Genomic DNA, 21,159 nt, shown 5'->3' on the forward strand with positions numbered 1-21,159 from the left:
TAGATAAGGTATCATTACATAAAACCATAGGTTTCACTTTTTAAAAAGTTTCAGATCCTGAGTCGTGTTTGTAATTTTGATACTGGCAATTCTGTGATATTTTTCTTAAACATCCTCAGGAAATAGATTAAAACAATGCCCTTAAAAGAAAAGACTATTTCTCTTTTCTCATCCTGTTTGGATTAAAAAAGCAACAGCTTAAATTTTCTTAAGATTTTGTAAATATCCCACTGTATAATTATTAAAATTAAAATGACATCACTCTGCGGTTTTCAGAACAGATATCAGTTTTCCCCTTACTGTCAACAATCTAAAAGCAATGAGTATTTTATTTTATAGGATACTATCAGCTCTATAGACCAAAACATCGTAGTATGGCACTACTGAATAAAATCCTAAAAAGTGGTCTATATGTACAGCCCAAACCAAGTACATTCAAAACTGAATAAGCAGCATGATAAGCAAATATAAGCTCCTTTCTTTTTCCAATTATTGTTATCTATTAATTAAACATTGTAGGAAAAATTATTCTATAATGAGATTTCAGCAGTCATTAACAATGTGTCTCATAAAAATATAAACATTTTGATGTCTGAGAAGCATGAACAAAAGTTTTACCAAAAGGACTGTGAACCTCAAAAAGTTAGAACATAGAGTGGGTTCAAACTGATTTGCAAAATTCTCTTCTCCAAGTCCTAACTTGCCATGTCGTCCATCTCCAAAGGTAAACATGAGGCCATTCTCTGTATGTGGAAAAAAGGATGTTATTAATAACAAAGGTTCAATAGAAAAACATGAAAAAAACATTACAAATGAAGCAACAGACTGTTAAGGAACATTCCTCTTCCAAAAGTAAAAACTGAATAATTATTTTTAGACTCTCTACAGAGGAGTACAATCCAAAAATATGTATATTTTCAGACAAAATACTGTCTTAGAGTAGAGTTAGTCTAGACAATTTGAAAAAAAACCCAAAATGATAAAATAGAAATTGTATAGTGAAACAAAGGTTTATAAACAAGAATACTTGTTTGCAAGGCATGACTATGAGGTTGCAGTTCCCCAGGAGATAATTTGTACAGAACTACACATGGCTGTGAATCAGAAATTCCTAATATCCAATCTGGCTTTTTCACTAACTCCCACATAGCTTTGGCCACTCAACCTTTAGCAATAGTAAGTCTGTGTGTACCTTCTTTTTCTACTACTCATTTTGTACAGAAAGCTTATTCAGTGCAAAGGAGAGTCACTAGAAGTGCATTTCAGAATTTTTCACTTACATACCTGCTATTACAGCAGTATGATTTTCCCCACATGCAATGTTACATATTTTATGCCTCCTCAAGTGTTCCACAGACTTTGGTATGGAAGTTTCAAAAATAAAAGTACCATGTCCCAGTTGCCCATACTGCCCAAGTCCAAAAGTATATACATCTGTCTCTGAAAATGTACAGGAGAAGTTAACAACAAATATGCTGCCATATATATTATAATCTGCTTTCTATTAACAAAATGAAAGTTAAATGACACTGGCATCAAAAAAGCAATGCTTTATCAATTAATACCGACAGAAGAAAATGAAAAGAAACCAGCAGTGAAGCAGTAAATTAAATATATACAGAAAATAATTTTGAATGGTTGACTATGCAATATATTTTCTAATATATAGCATAACTGCAAAATGATCTACTGATCACATGTACACATAACATCAGCTAACAAAAATTTATGGGAGTTTACTGCAGCTAATTCAAGACCACAATGTTGACATATATGTGCATTTTCAAATACGATAGTCTCATCTTAGCTTCTTGTTACCTACAACACGTATGCTGCATGACCCAAAATTTAACAGACTAAACCTCTTTAAACTAGAACTAATCTACTAATTTGTGTGGAAGAAAATACTGGAACAACAGCAGAACAGGTTTCAGTATTCCTTTTGGCTACCAAGTCAACCCTGCCTTCAACACAACACTATAATTGTGTTATCTTGTGAGAGAATAATCATTTTTCCACACTGTACATTTTGTTCATTTAACAGACTGTCTGTGCCAGGAAAAAGAATGTGAGGTTCTCCAAGGCAATAAAGATTCTTGGTGTGTCCATCCCTGGCACTCCATCACAACCGGGGAAGACTGTGAAGCTTGGAAATCTTGATGAGGTCATGCTCAAAAAGGGAAATTCAAAGACTAATTATTTTTGGGAAGAGGAGACTTTTCCTGGAATTTTATTCCCCCCCCCCCCGCTATTTTTTGCCAGAAGGCAACAACAGAAAAGCAAGAGAAATACTAATAAACAGTTGCAAAAAGCTGTGAAAATCTGTGAAAGATTGGGAAGGATAAAAAAATATTCTGCCCCAAGCCAAAGTAACTGAGACTCAGAAGCAATACATCATTACATCACTATCATGAAGAGGGGGCAGAGCCTGTCCACTCCTGCCATACAGATACCATCAGCTCAAAAATGTCACCATCTTCAGGAGCAAGAGAGGAATGAGCTTCCACAGCTGAATGTACCGAATGACAAACAAAGGAGGATCTTTGCTTTTTGAGCACTTATTCTTGTTCAGAAAATGAGGTCACTGGAACAGCGAAGTATGCTTCAGTGCCACAAAACTAGTTTATATTGTGTAACCAAATATCCTTTTGCTGTTATTCTTAGAGCAGCCACAAAGTGAAGAAATAATAAAAACAAATTAGGTTACCACTCTCCCGAACTAATCTTTTGCTTCTGTCAGAGAAAGAGCAAAGCAGACAATCGACCACTTTTCATATTGCTACCATAGTACACTTACAAATTTATATTGAACTTTCAGATTTACAAAGGAACCGGGTTGAAATAAACATTCCAAAATTAGTAAACACTAAATATGGAAAAATTCTCTATCTAGGAAACAGTTTGCCCTTTCCACCCCTTTTAAAATTGTTCCATATTAAGATGTCATGAATTCTCACTGGAAAAAAACAATGGTCTCAAACTTTTTTAGACTGAAGGTGCAAAATATTTTGTAAAGCCATTTTTCTACTAAATTTAATAGTAAACCTCCCTCTACTGGAAATTTCAGTGCAAGAAAGCAACACCTTAGAAGGAAGTCTCTTTTTAAAGTAAAACAAGGAGTAAGAATTTTTCTGTTATTTGTACTTTCTGGATAAGAATCAAGAAACTACTCCTGAAAGACAGAAATTTTCTCTAAGTGAACTGAGGAAGTTTCATCTTCATTTTAGTAAATGGATTTCTCAGGATGGCTGATTCCATAAATTCTATTTTAAAATACTGCATTTGTCTTAATATTTCTTTGGAGACAGGCAGATCATATCATTTTCAAATTATATAGCTTTATCTGATTAATGTAATTATTTTGAGTGAAGTTGGAGTTTTTTTCATATTATCTTTAATCCTAGGTTGAGGCTTTCATGTTTAGAGTAAGATATTCCCAGATGCAAACTTGAAGTACAGGAACCTATTTTCTGGGGGAGAACAGACCAATCTAAAAACAGTTTGGAGTGCCTTTATATGAAGAATGAAATTTTCCACTTCCCCTGGAGACCAGGGGGACCTGAATTTTGCTTCTCCTAAAATCTGCTTATTAGTTGGTTATCAAGGTACAGGAAGACAAAAATCCTGCAGCTTTAAATGATTTACCTCTCTGAGAGAACATTTATTCAGGACCCAGTGCAGAAGTGAGGCCAAACCTCAGTGATAATCCCATTTAGCAGAAATGAGGTATTTCTTCCAAGCTATCTTTATAACTACATGGAGACAGAAGTCTACGGCAAAACAATCTCATAGACCTGGTGATAAAATGTTAGAGGTGAACTCTATCATTCTGAATGTGAATTTGCAAATGAATTTGCTGACCACACAAATCCAAAAGGGGATACAGCGCCACTGTTTTCTTCTTCTTACTGTACTCAGTCCCAGTAATGATATGGTTAGATGATGCAGATGAGACACAGTGCCACCAGAAGGGCAGATCTCACTCCCCATTTCTTTTGTCCCCACTTGCACTGTCTCTGCTGTCCACCTGGCTACTGGCTACTTAGCTCAGTAGACCAGGTTTGGGGATTTTTGCTGCATTAGTTTCCTGTGGGATGGTCAAAACAGCACCAGAGTGGTACAAGGGGAGAGGAAAGACATACTGCCAGAGCAGTGCGTCGCACTGCCTCCAGTGGTGCTAGCAAACCATGAGGAAGGCACAGCCCATTAACAGCACCCAGAGGAAGCACAACAGAATTCCTGTCTTGCCCCGAGGAAGGGACTGCTGTCTCCCAGAAGCCTCCCATGAGAAGGGGGCCTGAAGGATGAAGAGAAGTGGTTTCAAAGCCTGCACAGAAACCACTGGCTTCCCTGTTCCAAATGATCTCCTGCACTTAAAGTGTTGGGAATGCTTTTACTTCACTTCCTGTATTTTCTTTTTTGGAAGAACAGGGATATTTCCCAGTAACTGAGTTCAAAAGGACATCTTCCATGTTTGCATGCATCTTCTGGAGTACATAGCTGCTCTTTAATCTCAATGACACCCATATTATGGTGAAGGATGGTGAAGGAACTGAGGGAGTTCCAAGAGTCTTTGTAAGAGCCACACATTCCTTCCCACCTATTTAAAACTGTATGCAAAGTTAAAAATCCCCAGAAGAATAACAGAAACACACATATTCTAAAAGCTCTCCATATAGCTTTATTCCCCTTGAACTACGTTGTTATCATTATGTCAATGAGCTATTCACTCTTATTCTAGTTTTATTTTTAAACAGCTTATACTGAAAAATATTACTCTAAAAAATCAGCTGTCTACACAATACTCAGTTTTACCAGAGCCAGTAAATTGAATTTGGGGATTTCAGTACAAATAGTATACAGACTTAAGGAATAGTTTGATAAATATAGATAATCCTACATGGTTTCAACAGTCTCTTAGTTCTGTCATGAACAGGTAGAGGTTTTTCATCCTTCTCATTCTCTTTCAAAATGATATCTTGACTTTCTTTTCTTTTTAAAAAACCTTGAGACAGAAGATGAAAAATCCAAAATTTTACACACTAATGCACTAATGTTCTATATTATATATGATGTCAAGCTATCTATTCTCCAAGGACTGCTTCACTTTTTCCTTTGAAGAAGTATCTTCACCTTCCCTCCCTTCAGAGAATAAAAGGAGGTAATATATCCTTTTACAGAGAGGATTATTTCCAGACGATCTGTCCTTATCTGAAAAAATGGAAGATATTAAGGCCACTCCCAAACATCTGTTTCTGCTCTTCCAAACTTCTCGATTCAGAAGTAGTTTTTATTTGACTTTTTAAAAGCTTATTGAAAAAATACAGAAGTTGGGATTGCTGCTTTCTTATATTTCTTTTGAAAGTGATCATACCAAGAGCTTTCATTTTCAGTAGAAAGCGTTTGCAAGAATCTTGGGTAGTGGACGCGTGTCATTTTAGTTTCTGAGCGAGAGAAATCATCTGGGATGAGGATATGACCTTCTTGGATGAGCTGATAAACTGTCACGAAATGGATAGTTTGTGCTGCTACAGTGAGAGAAAACTTTCGTGGCAATTAAATTTTTAACTGTGTTATTTTGTTTATTTTCTAGAACAACTGTAAAATATTAAAGGCAAAAGTAACAATAAGATTTTTAAAGAAGATAGTTTCTAATACTATATTCAAAATTTCTATCCTTAAAAAGTAGTTTTTTCCTTGTCATTGTTCTCAATAGCTCAATTTTCTGTTCTCTGGAAAAAAATTTAAGGTTTTCCCATTTTGGAGTTTCAGATCAAAAAATGCATTACTTTAATGCATACTGCCTACCATTCACTCTGATACACTGCTTTAGAGATTTCAAACAGTATTTTGATGTTTCTTAGCATATAAAATTGCAAACAGAATAGATATCAGCCATAAAAAGAAATAAAATGAAGTGCTTTGGAATGGACTAATCATGTATGAGAGTCAGGAAGAAATTTGTCTCATATTCAGCAAGATAACTGAATTACGCTTTCTTCTAATTTGATAAGTCCTAAATAGAACTGATGGCAAGAAAGGAGCCAGGATGCACAGCAGTTTCTCCATATGACATTGTGTCCTATCCTATTCCTACATTAAATCAGACAGACGAAACAGGGGAATATACAATAGCTAGAAATTCACTTAGTATTTTTTAGGACTGAGATGACATTCTCCAGAAAACTGGAAAGACCCTGAAAAGATGAAAACTGTATCAATAGATACTGTGTTACTAAAGCTAAGCAGTGCCCTTTTTCCACATAAGTTGAAACATAAAATTCAGAATTTATTCAACTATTGTATAGTTTCTTAATTTAGGAGACTGAACTTAATAAAGGTATAAATGTTTTTGACCCCCTTTGAAGCTATATCCCTTATCAAAATTCTGAACTTGTGGTCATGCTACTTCATCTGAGGATGCAATATATACTTCCATATTGATTCCAAGTTAAGTTTCTGGTGCAAAGCCTATAATGCATATATGCTACACTCACTTTTTATATGATTACAGTGTCCTAATCTACTTCTTCCAAATATTTAAACAGTAAATACTGTACGAGTCAGAAGAATTTCTGTATGTTAACACTCCTGACAAAGCATCTTTCACTTGAGACAGTATTTCCTTCATTCCCTACTCTTCTTCAAAGTGTCTGAAGAACCACTAGTTCATAGTCGTAGCCAATTTAATAATAGTTGAATTATATTTAAAAAAATCTGTCTGAACTTTCAGTCTTATCACAACAATTATCAATCTTCAGGAAATGCATTTGTCAGAGGATACTGCTTTCCTCTTCTCTTGGCTCAACTGGATCTTCTGGCACTGGACTGCCAGCTAACCCAGCACTAAACCTCTATCTTATTTGTCTTCTATTACAAAATCTATTTCCATAGTCAAGTAAATCTTATATAGTAAAAGATTTTGCTTACTATGACATTTTCTTCACTATATTTGTTTTTCAGTTTTTATACTGTGCCTCTGGGTTCTACTTCTAGCTTCTGCCTCCAGAGACTTCACTATAACGCTGATGTCATCTGAGTCTACATCTTCCARCTAAATCTCTGTAACAGTCATTTGGTGTAATGTAATTTTATTACACCAAATACCATTAAAACAAAGTCTCTATTGGTTGGTTTTAGATTTATGGTTAAAATAATAATCAATAATGATAATCTAATTCTTTGTGCAGAACTTTACTTTATGACCCATAAAATATTGCTAGGATTTATACATTTGCTGGCCCCAAATTTATGGTAATTTTTTCCTAATAATGATAATCTGATTTCATATAGAGAAATTCATTTTATGACATAAAATACTGCTAGGGTGAGACTGTATGTTGGTGGAAGAATAGAGACAAAGGCTTTGAAATGTAGACAAATATTTGCATTATTTCCTGGATTGGCTACTGTTATTTCCTCTTCATACATCTCCCAAAAGAGTTTTAACTCACCCACAATCTTGCAGCTCGACTAGTCATTACCTATAACCTTTTCTACCACATCACTTCAGCCTTTATTCTCTCCAGTGGCTTGCAGTGCAATACCACATCAATTACTTGCAATTCATCTCAATCAGATTTTCATTTTGTATTTTAGAAATTTTTGTTACATAACCTAAAGGCACTCCACCAGATTAACAACAGATGACTATTTAACATTTTAAAAATACAGATTTAAGGAGTGATTTATACAGCTCTTGCATTTTGGGTTAGGAAAGGAGATAATTACAGGAATGCTATACAGTTGCAGAATTCATTACAAGCCAAAGATGATATTTTGGAAATCATCTATGGGCCAAGTCAAACTCCCTTTTCTTCCTTTACAGTATTTTACAATTATTTAGTCCAATGAAAACAGATTTTGATGAGCAGATGGTGACTCCAGCAAGATGGTCGGGAAAGCTGGGAAAGAAGGAAAGAGTTTTCTGTTTAAATTACTGGAGCTCCCAGAAGCTCACAGGAAATGTATAAGATACATAATATAAGACATTTAATTAGATTAACATTTATGAGAAAGGCTGTAGCAGAACCATGGTAAGAACTATGCCATCAGATTACAGAAAAAAACAACTTGCTTTCTGGAAAGAGAAGGCAGGCTGGCTGCTCTAGATTTCCCTGGGTCCTACACTATCATCTCTTCCTCGATCATAGAGATACCGCAGTCATTGAATAGCCACAAACTCTCTATACAGCCCATTTTTAAATGTGGCTATCCTTTCAGTGAGAAAATTTTATTTAATATCCAACTTAAACAACCCTTGCTGCAACTGAAGTTCTACTCTGACATCTCACAAAGAGAACAGCTTACTACCCTCCTCCGAGAAGCAACCTTCTATGCACTTGAAGACTGGTGCCATGTCTTTCCTTAGCTTTCCCCTTTTTAGACTAACCAATCCCCACTCCCCCTTTTTTTGATCTTTCCTCACAATTATGTTTTCCAGTTATGTTTTCTTGTTGTTCTGATCTGACACTCCAGAATAATTTTATGGCTTTTATAAAATTTGATGGCCAAACTGTACATGATGTTCCAGTGAAACCTTTAACAGTGTTCAACACAGTGGAAAGCTCTCATAGTGTTTTTACATACAAAACTTTTTTTACATACCTATGATGCTATTAGAACAGCATTATATGGCTATTGTTTGCAATTTGTAATTGCCTATAGTGCCATATTTGTTTCCACAGAATTCCTGTCAACACTATTCAAAAGTTTCATGAAAATCAAAGAAAATGAAATCTAGTGACTGTTACCTTTTGACAGAAGGAAATTAGATTGGTCTTATATTATTTGCTTTTGTCTGTGTTATCTTTCAGTTGCTTATCAACAGGCTATTTAATTGTCTCAACATTTTTTCAGCTAGTGAAGTTACACTGATTGATCTGTAATTTGCAGGCTCTTTAGATGCCTTCATTCATACTTCTAAAACTATGAAGGTAACAATGAATGTTTCTACGAGTGTCTCAATTCTTGAACTGGTTCAGGTTGTATTTTCATGAGGCCCAGACTCTTGAAAACTTTCAACATATCTAATAAGGTTCTACCTTATTTCCCCATTCTTTCCAAAGTTCTTTTTCTGTTGTACCACAAATTCTGTATTACAGCCAATTATTAAAGCCTTTGATTTTCCCTCTTATTACTGCTAAAATTTTTAGCTGTCTGAATTGTTATAGTGACAAGTAAAGCCAAAAAGGAATTAAACACTTAGGCATTCTGATGTCAGATGGTAGTAGTTTCAGTTTTGACAGTGGTTAGGAACTTCTAAATTCCATTCAAAACCATATCATTACTTTGCATAAATACTGTGAACACATCTAGGAAAGTCAGCCAATGAATACATTTGAACAAAGATGACAAATTACTGTATTTCCTAAAAATATCCTTTTTTGTTGCCAGTTTCTCACTTTTCAAATTTCTAGGAATAAACTAGCATTCTTTTTTGTGAATTTTAAGTGCATTGTAATTTCTTAAGATATTACCTTTACTCACTCGCCATCCAAATTTTTAAAACATATTTCTTACAAAAGTAATTCACTAACACTTTCTCTGATGCTTACTGTGAAAACAAAATAATTCATATATGACACACTAAGCATTATCCAAAATCATATGCTAAACAAAACTAGCAGAATGTTAGTTAGTAGAAACTTGTAGAATGTTAAACATGAGCAAGATTTGGTGTTTGTGGATATTAGGCAAAATTATGAAAAATGCTGAATGTCCTAAAGCAAAGGGTGTTAAAGTTTCTTGACAGATCAGATTAAAACAGACACATTGATGAAACAGTATTTTAATAAACACATTTTCTTTGAGACGATCACAGCTACTAAAAAGAAGACTATTTTCTGAAAACTTCCATCCTAAGTTTTATTCTGAGATTCCGCAACATTTAAATGAACAATATAAAACTATGCATTGTTTTGTGACTTAAAGTAGATCTAAAAAATCATTGGAGGTGATGTTATGATCCCATATGGAAACTGAGATACAACAAAAGTCACAATACTGTTAGCATGGGATGGCAATTTCTTTTAAATACTTAAGGAATTTCTGTCTTAAAAAGTAAACTGTCCCATTTTGAATGACCTGTTCAGAAGATTAAAAGCTTAACATATTGTATGGACTGTAAGTCCAATCAGAGAAAAGAAAATGTGAAAATGGAACAGTTAAATATCAGAAACCATTTAACAACCTTGAAAGAATCAAGGAAATGATGTGGTATTCTAGAATAATTTATCATTTTAAGAGAATTTTCACTTGGAATCAAGGTGTCTTAAGGAGGTCAGAGTAAGATCACACACTTTCAGTATCTATTTCTGAGTGGGTAATCTGTACTGTGCAGAAATTGGAAAAATTAAACAGCGTTTATATAAAAATAATGAAAGATCTCAGCATATAAATATATATGTAAATACATATATGTTTCTCAAGCACACACACACACAAACTCACTTTGGAAAACACTTTTTTTTTTAATACATGCACATATCTATCCAAGTGCATCCTAATACTTGAACATCTCCCTTCTTGTATAACCCTGCTCACGATTTTTTTCAGAGTGTCCCTTTTGCCTCACTCAGTCACTACTCCATATCCTTTCCATACACATCCGCTATATCTCAGTTCCTCCCAACTCGTTTTGCTGTTATACCACAAGATCTATTAATACGAAGCCTTTCAGTGCTGCAGTACTCTTCAGCTTTCACAGCTAAGGAGGCTCTCATACTCTTCTTTCCCTCCATCCCTAGCAAAGACTGAATACTCTGTTCCCGGAGTCACTGCCCCAGCACCCACAGAAGGACCAGAGGCTTGCTTTATCTTCCTTATTCATAAGACTCCTCCTTGCTTCCAAGACAGGCACCACCTCAAAGGCATGACAGATGCCTTTTTACTCCAGTACCCTGATATCCTCTGTAAACTTATTGGAAACAGTTCTAATCACACAAGGAACTTCCCATTCACATGAGCTCATGGAGATATTTCAAAATGTGCCAGAAAGAAGGTTTGTAGCCCAAATGCACTTAAGAGACTAGACAAATATAGTAAAAAACAGTAAAAAGAACAAAACAATTTAGGTTAGAATCTGTAGAAATGAAAAGCTGGCTATGCCTAGCACTTATCTCTTTGAAAAGCTAATTTATCATTGGCATACAACTATTTATTAGTTTAGTAATATACAGCATATTTCATCTTGAAGTATTGTACCTACAGCCCTGTGAACTAATATATGAGTTTTATGTACGGAGTTTTATATACTTGTATGGTATATTTAATGCACTTTATCTGTAATAGTTTGATACATATGTTAAATATTCTGCTCAAAGTCACATGTAAACTCTGTATTACAACAGGGATACTTAATCCATTTAGACATCTAATAGAACATGCATCTCTCTACCACTATTAACAGGCAGCTAGTTGGAAAGTGACTTCCTAAATATCACATACTCAAGGTCATTTGAAATTTATTACTGAAAGGATGCTTTCCCATATAACTCCCCTCCCCTCCCCCCCCAGTATCACTTTCAAGCTACTCAGAGAAAAGAAACACTGATCATCTTACATTTCAGTGGGATGTATGTTCTTCCAGGTAAATTGAGATTACTGACTAAGTTACAGGCCTATTAAAAAGCCAGTTAATTTGCACACCTGTAAGCACCACAGTGTGTCCTCCACCACAAGCAACCTTATTAACCTTTTCCATAATTCCTGGTACAGGCTGTGGGACTCTACTGTTCTTCAGCTGTTCAGGCAACAATCCCAGTTTCCCATTCTCAGGTTCTCCGAAAGTATAGAGCTCACCATCTCCTGTGAAAATACAGAACAGAGCCGGTTGCCCAGCATGCACTCAGAAGCAAGTCTGGGTTGTCAAGGCTGCTGCAGACACAAATCAGTAGAACAGAAAAGGGTATGAATATTATAGGATAATTGTACCTAATCAACTTAGTAACACACCACATACTTATATTCTATTACTAAAGCTCAGTCATCAGAAGCACCCATCTACTGTATTTTTGGAAACATGCACATTTATACTTCAGTACAAAATGTACTTTTGTTTTCAGAGGACTGCATTTAGTGTAGACAAATTGACAGAATTCAGAGTCATTAGTATCGCACTATGAACAAATGTCTGAGAAATTCTAATTCAAAAGCTATGAACCCCTAGCCAATATAAAAGCTGACTTAACCTTAGAAATGCCTTTCTTCCCCATAGAAAATGAAAACAGATGAGCTCAGAGAGAGTTTCAAAGCTGAAGCCTTATTTAGGTGTTCAGAATTGTCCATTAGAGACATCTATCTCTCTCTCCTCTGCACATAAATGGAGCATAAGAAAACAAGCTTATTTCTAAGATAATGTTGGTCTTTGTGAATATTTCCTTTACTTCTCAGCACAACTGGTATCTTTGTTTCTTTTTCCTTCCATTTTGTCAGCCCGAACTTAAAATTTGAGAATTTAAGGGCAATGGCAATAACCAAAAAATACACAGAAATAGGAAATATGAAAAAAATTTAAAATAACCCTATGAATGGAAGTGTAAGTAAGACTGAAGCTACATGTATGTTCTAAAAAGCAAATGAGAATAGTCAAATGATTAAAACCAAGTTAAAAATTGAAGGACATGGTTTAAAAGTAGTTGAAGCTTATAAAAACTTGGGCAAAACCAGCAGTCAGGAAAGGAACTTTCTCATTCTCAGAATTAAAAACTCAAAAGATAAAGTCAAAACTGGTGTAAGAAATAGGTCATTTTTGTTGAATCTTCCTGAGCTTTACTCTAGCAATACACTCAATTAAAAGTTTCTTTTTGCATGAATAAAAACTGAGCAAGAATTTCAGTTTGCAAAACTGCATCTTCCTTATGCATAACTATAGGCCAATTAGTCAGTAATACAATTTCATTTAAGTCATCTGGTAAGTCCAACAGATAAACTAAATTCAAAGTGTTTTTCCTGAAAGACTTTTGCTGGCCATATATTATTTTCTTTGTGGCATTTGGCTCTTGATTACTTAGTGCTAAACAGTCACTACAGCAGTTGGTGCACAGAACAGAGCAGCACAGGCACTGCTGTCGTGAGGACCTTCGTCCAGAAGGACTCTGGTGCATTGAGAAAACTCTTAAACTACTACGTCTTTACTACGAAGCAGCACTTCTCCTCCCATCCTCTCAGAGGAAGTAATTTTGGAGCAGTCATGCTGATCTGCTATGTATGCTTGCATGTTAGCTTTGTCATCTACAATCTGTGATAAGCAAATAAAACTGGCAATTAATTATGATCTAGTTTCTTCAAATGAAGCCCGAGGACAGGATTTCAACAATTTTAACTATAGAGAAAATCTGCGATATTTCTGTGATTTTACGCTTAAGTTCATTCAGGACAAAAAAGAATCACTCCAGAAGTTATATATTAAGATACCTCAGTTTCAAATTAATTTAAATGCATAAACTTATCCATTAACTTGAAAACTCTCAAAAAATTGTATTATTCCATACTCAACAAGCAAAGACTATAAGGACATTTTTTTCATAGAAGCCAAATTCCTGCTTTTAATGCAAAATGGGTCCCAAACCTCAATACAAAGTTTGAAACCCAGCATTTCCACTGAAGATTTAGAGCCTAACTTTGATGGTATTTACTTTTAAAGCTTGAAAGGCCTGTGAAATTTAGCATCTGTCTTAGTCAAAAAAGGCCAGGCTTTTCCATACAGTTTCATTTCCCAAGATCACTTCTGCCTCTCACAATGGCACAGATTCTTGAAGTATCAGGCTTCTAGGTCACTATGGCCAGCAAGTGGACTAATTATCTTTACCGAATGCTCTAACAGCACACACAGGCAATCAGGGAAAGACAATAACACAACCTTATTTGGTGTCAAATTTCCTGAAGGGTTTCACAGGACTTAAATCATTAAGAGCACCCATCCACAATCTATTCACAGAAGAGCTACATTCTTTTCAGTGAAACAGGATATCAACTGTATTTCCCAACTATTACCATGAGATGTATCCCCATCCTCCCAGTCATCCTTATTTTTTCTATCATTCCTGACATTTTCTCTTTCCTGCATACAAAAAATATTTTGAACTAAACCAATAATATTATCCCAGTTCATGTATGTGTATGTATCTGTGCAGAAATATCTTATATTGCATTCTTCTATACTCTTTGTTTCTGAGGGGTGTTCTTCAGTCATTTCAACCTGTGTTTTTTAAGAAACAGCAGAAAACCTCAGCTGCAGAAAAATTTATTTCATTTCAGTTCTAAACTAGTTGGACTGTGTTTAGGCTTCTCTGTTCAGTCTGATCTTCTGTTTTATTTCTTGCATACACAAGTGCTCTGAATATGCTTAAGCAACTGATACTTTGCAGTTTTTTGCAGGATCACTTTATAATCTAAAGCACTAGCCCAATTAACAACAAAAAAAATCAGCTGTAGGGTGACAGTTTCTGTAACCAAACCATTCCGTTGACAACAAAAGGAGTCCACGCTCCCATTTTGAGATCTTATTAGGGATTCTCTTGCTTTTGAGTGAAAGAAGAAAAAACATGACTGCAATTTTTGGAAGACAAGTATCAACGTTTTAATATTATTCCATCTGCCATAGAAACAAGTTGATAAACCCTGAAAAGACACTTGGGAGTTAACTACTCATGCAATTCTCTTTGAAGAGACCACAGCATCTCTTTTTAAACATTACTGTACAGCAAGTATTAATCCAATCACAATCTAATTAATAGGATTACAGATTCAAATGGTCAAGCTTTCATTGACTCCCCAAACTAATCAAATTTATTACATTTTTTAACTTAATAATCCAGCTAACAAAGATAAACCCATTTACTAAAGCAATTTTTGAATACATTACACATCCCTCTTGGGCAAAAGCAGTCTAAAAATCATGAAGAACTGCTATCAAGCATAAAAAGGATCCAGCCAACCCCAGATAAATTTTGAGTATAACTATATGTGTGCAGCACATCTGCATTTTAAGAACATTCAGTTCACAATACTTCCACCAAACCTGGTTATTTAATTTCCTCTCTCATGTGAATCTTCTCACGTTCTCAGAGGCTAAACTTTCCCTAAGGTGGAACATGTTCAGTGTCACTAAACCTTAGATCACAGGGGCATGTCAGGGAAATGGACAAGCAAACGGAAAACTACCTTTGGCTGTCAAGGACAAACGCACATACTGCAGAAGAGAGAGGATATGAGATGTGGCTGGTGGCAGATTAGTGAAGCAGACAAAAGAATTTAATCACTCCAGGAGTCCTTGAATAAATTAAGAAAAAAAATGAAGTATTTATTCCAGGCCAAGTTTGTTGAAACCACCTCAAACACAGGAATTCTGTGTATGGAAGTGTTTGTGGAATGGATGAGCTTTTAAATTTCTGCTTAAAAATAATCACAAAGAAAATAAATGAAAGGAATTCAGGGTACCCACAAAGCTCTCTGTGAAGACTTTTTCACTGTAAGAATCTCGCCTAACCTTGCTTATAGTAACAGTTCTCGCAGGGAAAAACACCCACAGAGATCCAACATATCCAGTTCCTTTCTGGCTCCAAGAAAGGGATCCTTCAGTAGACAGACGAGCTATATATGCTTGCCAAGCTTAACACTTGCTGAAAAACTGTCTCCTCTTGACTGAGTGTGGCCAAAGACTAGTCAAACAAAGATCTGTATGTGGCCTCAAACAGTGTTGCTACATTCTCTCAGCTCTTTCATTTCTTTTTCTGTCACTTTGCGTGAGACATGCTTCAAACACGGGGGTCTAATGTCCTAAATATGCAAAAGAAGAAAAAGGAAACTGATATTGCAAAAAGTCCAAAAGAGGAAGGACCGAAAAGTAAAAACTAGAAGTTTCTTTTCAGTGGAACTCTATGAAGACTGCAAAGCGAGAGGAGAAGGACAAGCAATTAACAATATCTCAAACATGAAATGAGTAACTGGACCATTTTTCTGATTTGCATATGGAAATGAGCTAGCCATTGGCTGTGCTCCTGTCTAGTCTAAATCTTAGAAGTGTTTTTTAATTAAAAATATTTCAGGCTATATTCTGCTCTTCTTTTCTACAACTTCTCTTGGCATCAGTGGGGCCCATGTGTACATGGTAGCATATAGGTGCCCGACATGATTAGTAGTTGAATTTATCACCTGCAAACGAGGCATTCCAAAAAAGCAAAAGTAAGAAAGGTGACAAGTCTTCTTGGAACTTCTAGATACTGGGATTTCTTTGGTAGAACTGTAATATACATTAAGATGATCAAATGCTGTAAAATTTCTATAAAATGTGCTATTTTGTTACTAAAATGTTTGTGTCAAGATTCTGCTCTACTTTTCATGGACTGTTATTGCACTTGACGTTATTGAGCACCTTACAGGTGTTTACCTACTTAAAAATCTATTTAAAAGTGGCTGTTTCAAAGAAATAACACCCTTAATTAAAAAGAAAAAAAAAGCTGGAATCTGTGGTACACTGCTCTTTTTCTGGATAAGTTCTTATTAATGAACATCCTGCCCTGGAGAGGGCACTCTGTGACCAGACTATGTACTCTAGTGTGTACTCACTAACCACCTTTTATATTTTAACCTAGATATGCTTGTGCTCCTAACAGTTTGATTAGTCAGTATACTGCTGATGTCAAATGTAAATACATTACAAAAGGGAACCATATGGTGCCATGCTCAGCAGTTCAACCCTGCAACATATCTTGTAACTATGTTTTATTATTAAGGATAGTATATTATTTGATGCGCTCTGTAGTACAAATAAAGTTTAAAAAGTCAGAATGTTGTAATTTTACAGCATTGTAGTAACAGGTAAGTAACAGATGTTGAACATTTTCTATTAATAGTGTTTTCCAAAATAATAGCAATCACAATTTAAAAAGTTCATCTGGTATATTGTATTGTTTTTGGGAGAATGTAATGTAGATTAAACACTCACCTGAACTATTCAAATTTGATTTCTGGAAATAGAGAATCATTTTTTCCAGGTGTTTCCTCCAAATTCCAAATAGTATATATTAGAAATGACACTAGTTATTTTAAATTCTAGCATACAAGATAAAATCATACAATCAAAATACACGGAAAAAACCCAGGCTAGCTAAAACTTTAAACACGCTTCAAGGCATAAGTCAATGACTAACTGGCAGTTAAACCTCCCTATAATGTGAATATTCCAAATATTCCATAATTACCTAGTTTGCTATGTTTTACCACCTCTCTGTGGCAGAATACTAAGGAGACGAACCACTATTCGGAGTGAAGCCAGTACAGTAAGTCTAGGCTTACTCAAGCAGACTCAGCTTGTAAAACTTCCAACTTGATAATTTAACAGCCAACATCATAGTTAAAACAATGTGTGACTGTGGTACACTTGAAAGTAAATGCGTAATGTTGTTTTGGAACACTATCTAGATATACATTGATACTACTGCAATAGAAGTAGCTAGATGAATTCAGTATAAGTACCTAGAAGTCCAACAGCGTATTTCTGTGGTAGTTAAAGGATCAGTCAAAGTAAACAAACAACTATGGCTCAAAGGAAAAAAAATCTAAAAATGTTTCTCCTTTCGCCACAGAAGAGGGCATCTGTGTGCCAGTAGTCTCAGCAAGGGACAGTGAAGCTCATTTTTTGCAGGATTTGCAGATACTAGAGCTGAAAATTAAGAGTCCCCATCTCACAACTAGGCCTGTTTAAACAGTAACAGGTTCAACAACTCCCATCTTCACAAGTGATAACCAGTGTATCTTCCTATCAATATTTTAAGAGGTCCCAGTTTTCTCACTCAGCCGCTACCCATATCCTTTCTTCTCATCTCCCTCCATTAAAAGTTTCCACTTCCTTAGAGCATTTGGCATCCTTTATTCCCTCCATGCTTTTAGATGCTTGCCCTCACCTCTTTTTTATAATGAGAACTTTTGTCACATCCCACTGTAGTCTTGTCACCACTTCAGCTCTTGTCTGTGAGGTGAAATGCACACCTTCTCGCTATATCCTAGAAGTAAGGATCTGTTATTATTCACTTCAAGTTCAGGAAGCTGTACATTTCCTAACGGATATTCAGATCCTGATCAGTCATTTGGCATTTCGTTCATTTATTCTAATAAAGCATCTATAATAAAAGTGGCAAACTACCAGCAGAACACCTAATTAATACTTCACCCAAGAAAGCTCTCATTCTGTTAATGGCATGTTCTCAGAGAGCTATATAGATCCTGTATGTGCAAAAGTACCATTTATCAAGTAAGCTGAGAAAATCATCTGATAGAGTAGTTCCTGGGTACCCATTAAAATCTTGTCAATCAAAACTATTAATCCTTTGAAATCATTAATTATTTTGATGGGACTAAACCTTAAAGCTTAATAAAGTAAATCTATATGGCTTGGAGGACTTCATGCCTGCTTATGTTTAATATTATCATTACTGATTGATAAATTGAACAACATTGGTATTATTAAAAAAAAAGAGAGGCATCATCACTTTGGAAAGCAACAAGAGAGGTAGAAAGACAATGTTTGGTTTGGAGATCAGAGACCAGCTCATGGTAACATTTGCTTCTCCTCATAAATTTCAGATTTGTGTATTACCTATTTAACTTACTTCAAAACTTAAAATTTAAGATATAACACCAAACCTTGACAATGATGTTGCAGTGCTGGCAGATGAATTAATTTTTCCTTAAAACATAGTAAAAGTCGATTCAATATTTGCATTTCTAGGGAAGATGAAGAGGATTATTTGATCACCAGACAAACACCAATAATCTCAAAAGTTGGATTATTGAAAAAATAGAATTAATCTACATTTGTCATAGCTTTCATGAAAATAAAATTAGTGTGGTGAGACAGTCATTTTTCCTAATATCTTTTTGTAAAACATTGTGCAAATGCAAAACATTCACTGCAATTTTTTCTCACAGTATTATTAATTCAATCATAAATACACAATTATATAATAGATTACATCAGCGTTTCCCAAATAAATTATGGACCACATTTTAGAGAAGCTGTCTCTGGTAAAATTTCCCAAGGTCATACACAACTATGTAGATCATTTTCTCTTCCACATGAGAGTTTATAACAACTAACATACCTAATTTTGAAAGTAATGAATGTCTCATGAGCTACCTTTGCCAAGACAACAGTTTGAGAACCACTGACTTATGTCTACTAACTACTGTTCTCATTTTCTTACCTGTTATCAAGGCAGAGTGATAATATCCACAGGATACTGAGGAAACAGGTTTTCCAACAACCACTTGACTAGGGACACAGACACTGGCTTCGTTAGCCAAGCCAATCTGACCTTCCGAATTGTCACCCCACATAAAAAGCTGTCCATCCTCTAAAATAAAGACAGAGAAAGTTAATAGACTTAAAACCAAAAGTACACTAATAAAAAGTTAATCTATCTATTTAAGAAGAATTTCATAAACTGTATGTATGACTACTAAATGTCATCATCATAGAGACACAAAGTGATATTTAGCACAATGCAACAAAACTGTCTGAAGTAAGAGGCTATCTTCTCTTCAAAAGTGACACAGCAAACCTAGTGATAACTAATGTTGCAACAGTTGAAATACTATGTAGATACATTCCTTCGAAAACAAGAAAGATGGAGAGTATAAGACTCCTTAGTTGCCAGAGGTCACTATGCCAACAGTGTGGTGAGTTTAAGGCATCTCATTTCCAGTGGCATGTCACCATTTTCTCCTTCCAAACTGATTCTCGGACTTTGGTACATATCCAACTAATTCTTTCCTTGTCTGTCTTTCTCTTCACAAGTGATTATACTGCCCAGCTGTGTTCTGCTTTCCTTAAACTGTCACAATAGCTGTTACAGGTTTATTAAGACCAGCCTCTGTTGACACAGATACCAATAGCAGCATTAAGAAGCAAAAAAGGTGAAAAAAGATTCAAAAAAAGGATAAAAAACTCTAGAAAACATGTGGTTTTCTCTCTGCATATTTATTGGTGAAAAACAAGCTGAGATGAGCAAAACCCAGCATCTACAGTGTTAATGAGATGTTGTTTGTAACTAAAATCATTCAAAGTTGATTTACAAAGCTCAGGACAATCTTAGCCATTGTCACAAAAAATTACAAACCAAAGAACAACAGCCTGGCATCTCCCTTATACTTTCTTATGATCTCTGTTACATTCTGAAACTACAGCCTCAATAATTTATCCTCAGCACGTACAGAAACAGCTGCTTTATAGCAAGGCTTGAGAAATACAAAAATTAGATTACAGGGGAATAAAAGACCACACATCCAGTGGTTGAAAGTATTATAATCACACAGATTTCATCAAGTCTCCATTGTATAATTTTGCCAATGGAGAAAATAGGCCTAGGTTAGGCCTCTCTCAGAATCAGTAATTACATAGTTGTATCACCTGCACCTGTAGATCAAAACAGTTGTAATAAAAAGTGGAATCAAAGAACTTAGTTTCCTTTAGATTCATGTTTTGTAGCTGGCTTTCCTGGTAACTAACTGAAGCTCTTCCCACTTTGGGGGCATTCATTACTATCTCTCCTTTGTGTAAATTCTTAGTATCTACTATGGCTTAAGATTCCACTGCATACGGTTGCCAATGTGAGATGTTCTCTCTCAGCCTGATAGTGTATTTTCACAAATATTGTAGGAAGTTAATGAGACTGCCACCCTTGTCAGATTTTGTTGAAATAGAAATTGGTTAAAAAAAATTACTACGATTACTAAGGAAAGAGGACAGGGAGGCATAGAAAATACACACACATGCAGACAGAATACTAAAATAAAAGTTCCCCTGGAACACCAAGCTGAAAACACATTCATAGATTTTATTAGCTGTTTCTCTTACCAGTTATTGCTGCTGAGGTGTATGATCCAGCTGCTAGCTGTTTGATCCTGTGCTGGTTGGTAAAAAAACTAATTAAATGAAATGTGGTCCTTTCCTCTGTGTCACCTAATCCCAGCTGACCTTCACTGTTACCTCCAGCAGCATATACGTTTCCTTTTTCTGCATATAGAAAAGCACATATAATACACAGAATGAGGACATTCTCATCAGTGGCAACGAGACATCAGAAAAATTGGGGCAAGTCATTTAATTTTTTTACAGAAAAAAACATAACAGAAAAGTTGGGGTCTATTGCCCTGAGA

General features: G+C 35.3%; 1 protein-coding gene across 2 annotated transcripts in view; it reads right to left on the reverse strand.

Annotated features, from left to right (window-relative positions):
- RPGR (retinitis pigmentosa GTPase regulator) overlaps positions 1–21,159 on the reverse strand; it is a 68,413-nt gene that overhangs the window by 33,507 nt on the left and 13,747 nt on the right. Inside the window, exons 5-10 of one of the 2 annotated variants that reach the window (XM_026072798.1) lie at positions 20,858–21,016; positions 19,206–19,355; positions 18,646–18,726; positions 11,650–11,808; positions 1,285–1,440; positions 619–743 (exon numbers count right to left, since the gene is read on the reverse strand). In XM_026072798.1, the coding sequence (XP_025928583.1) occupies positions 619–743; positions 1,285–1,440; positions 11,650–11,808; positions 18,646–18,726; positions 19,206–19,355; positions 20,858–21,016 (830 nt within the window). The remainder of the gene's footprint in view (positions 1–618; positions 744–1,284; positions 1,441–11,649; positions 11,809–18,645; positions 18,727–19,205; positions 19,356–20,857; positions 21,017–21,159) is intronic. The other variant, XM_026072797.1, reaches the window with a different exon arrangement.

The sequence above is a fragment of the Apteryx rowi genome, unplaced genomic scaffold, assembly GCF_003343035.1.
Source record: "Apteryx rowi isolate R43461 unplaced genomic scaffold, aptRow1 scaffold_350, whole genome shotgun sequence".
Lineage (NCBI taxonomy): Eukaryota > Metazoa > Chordata > Aves > Apterygiformes > Apterygidae > Apteryx > Apteryx rowi.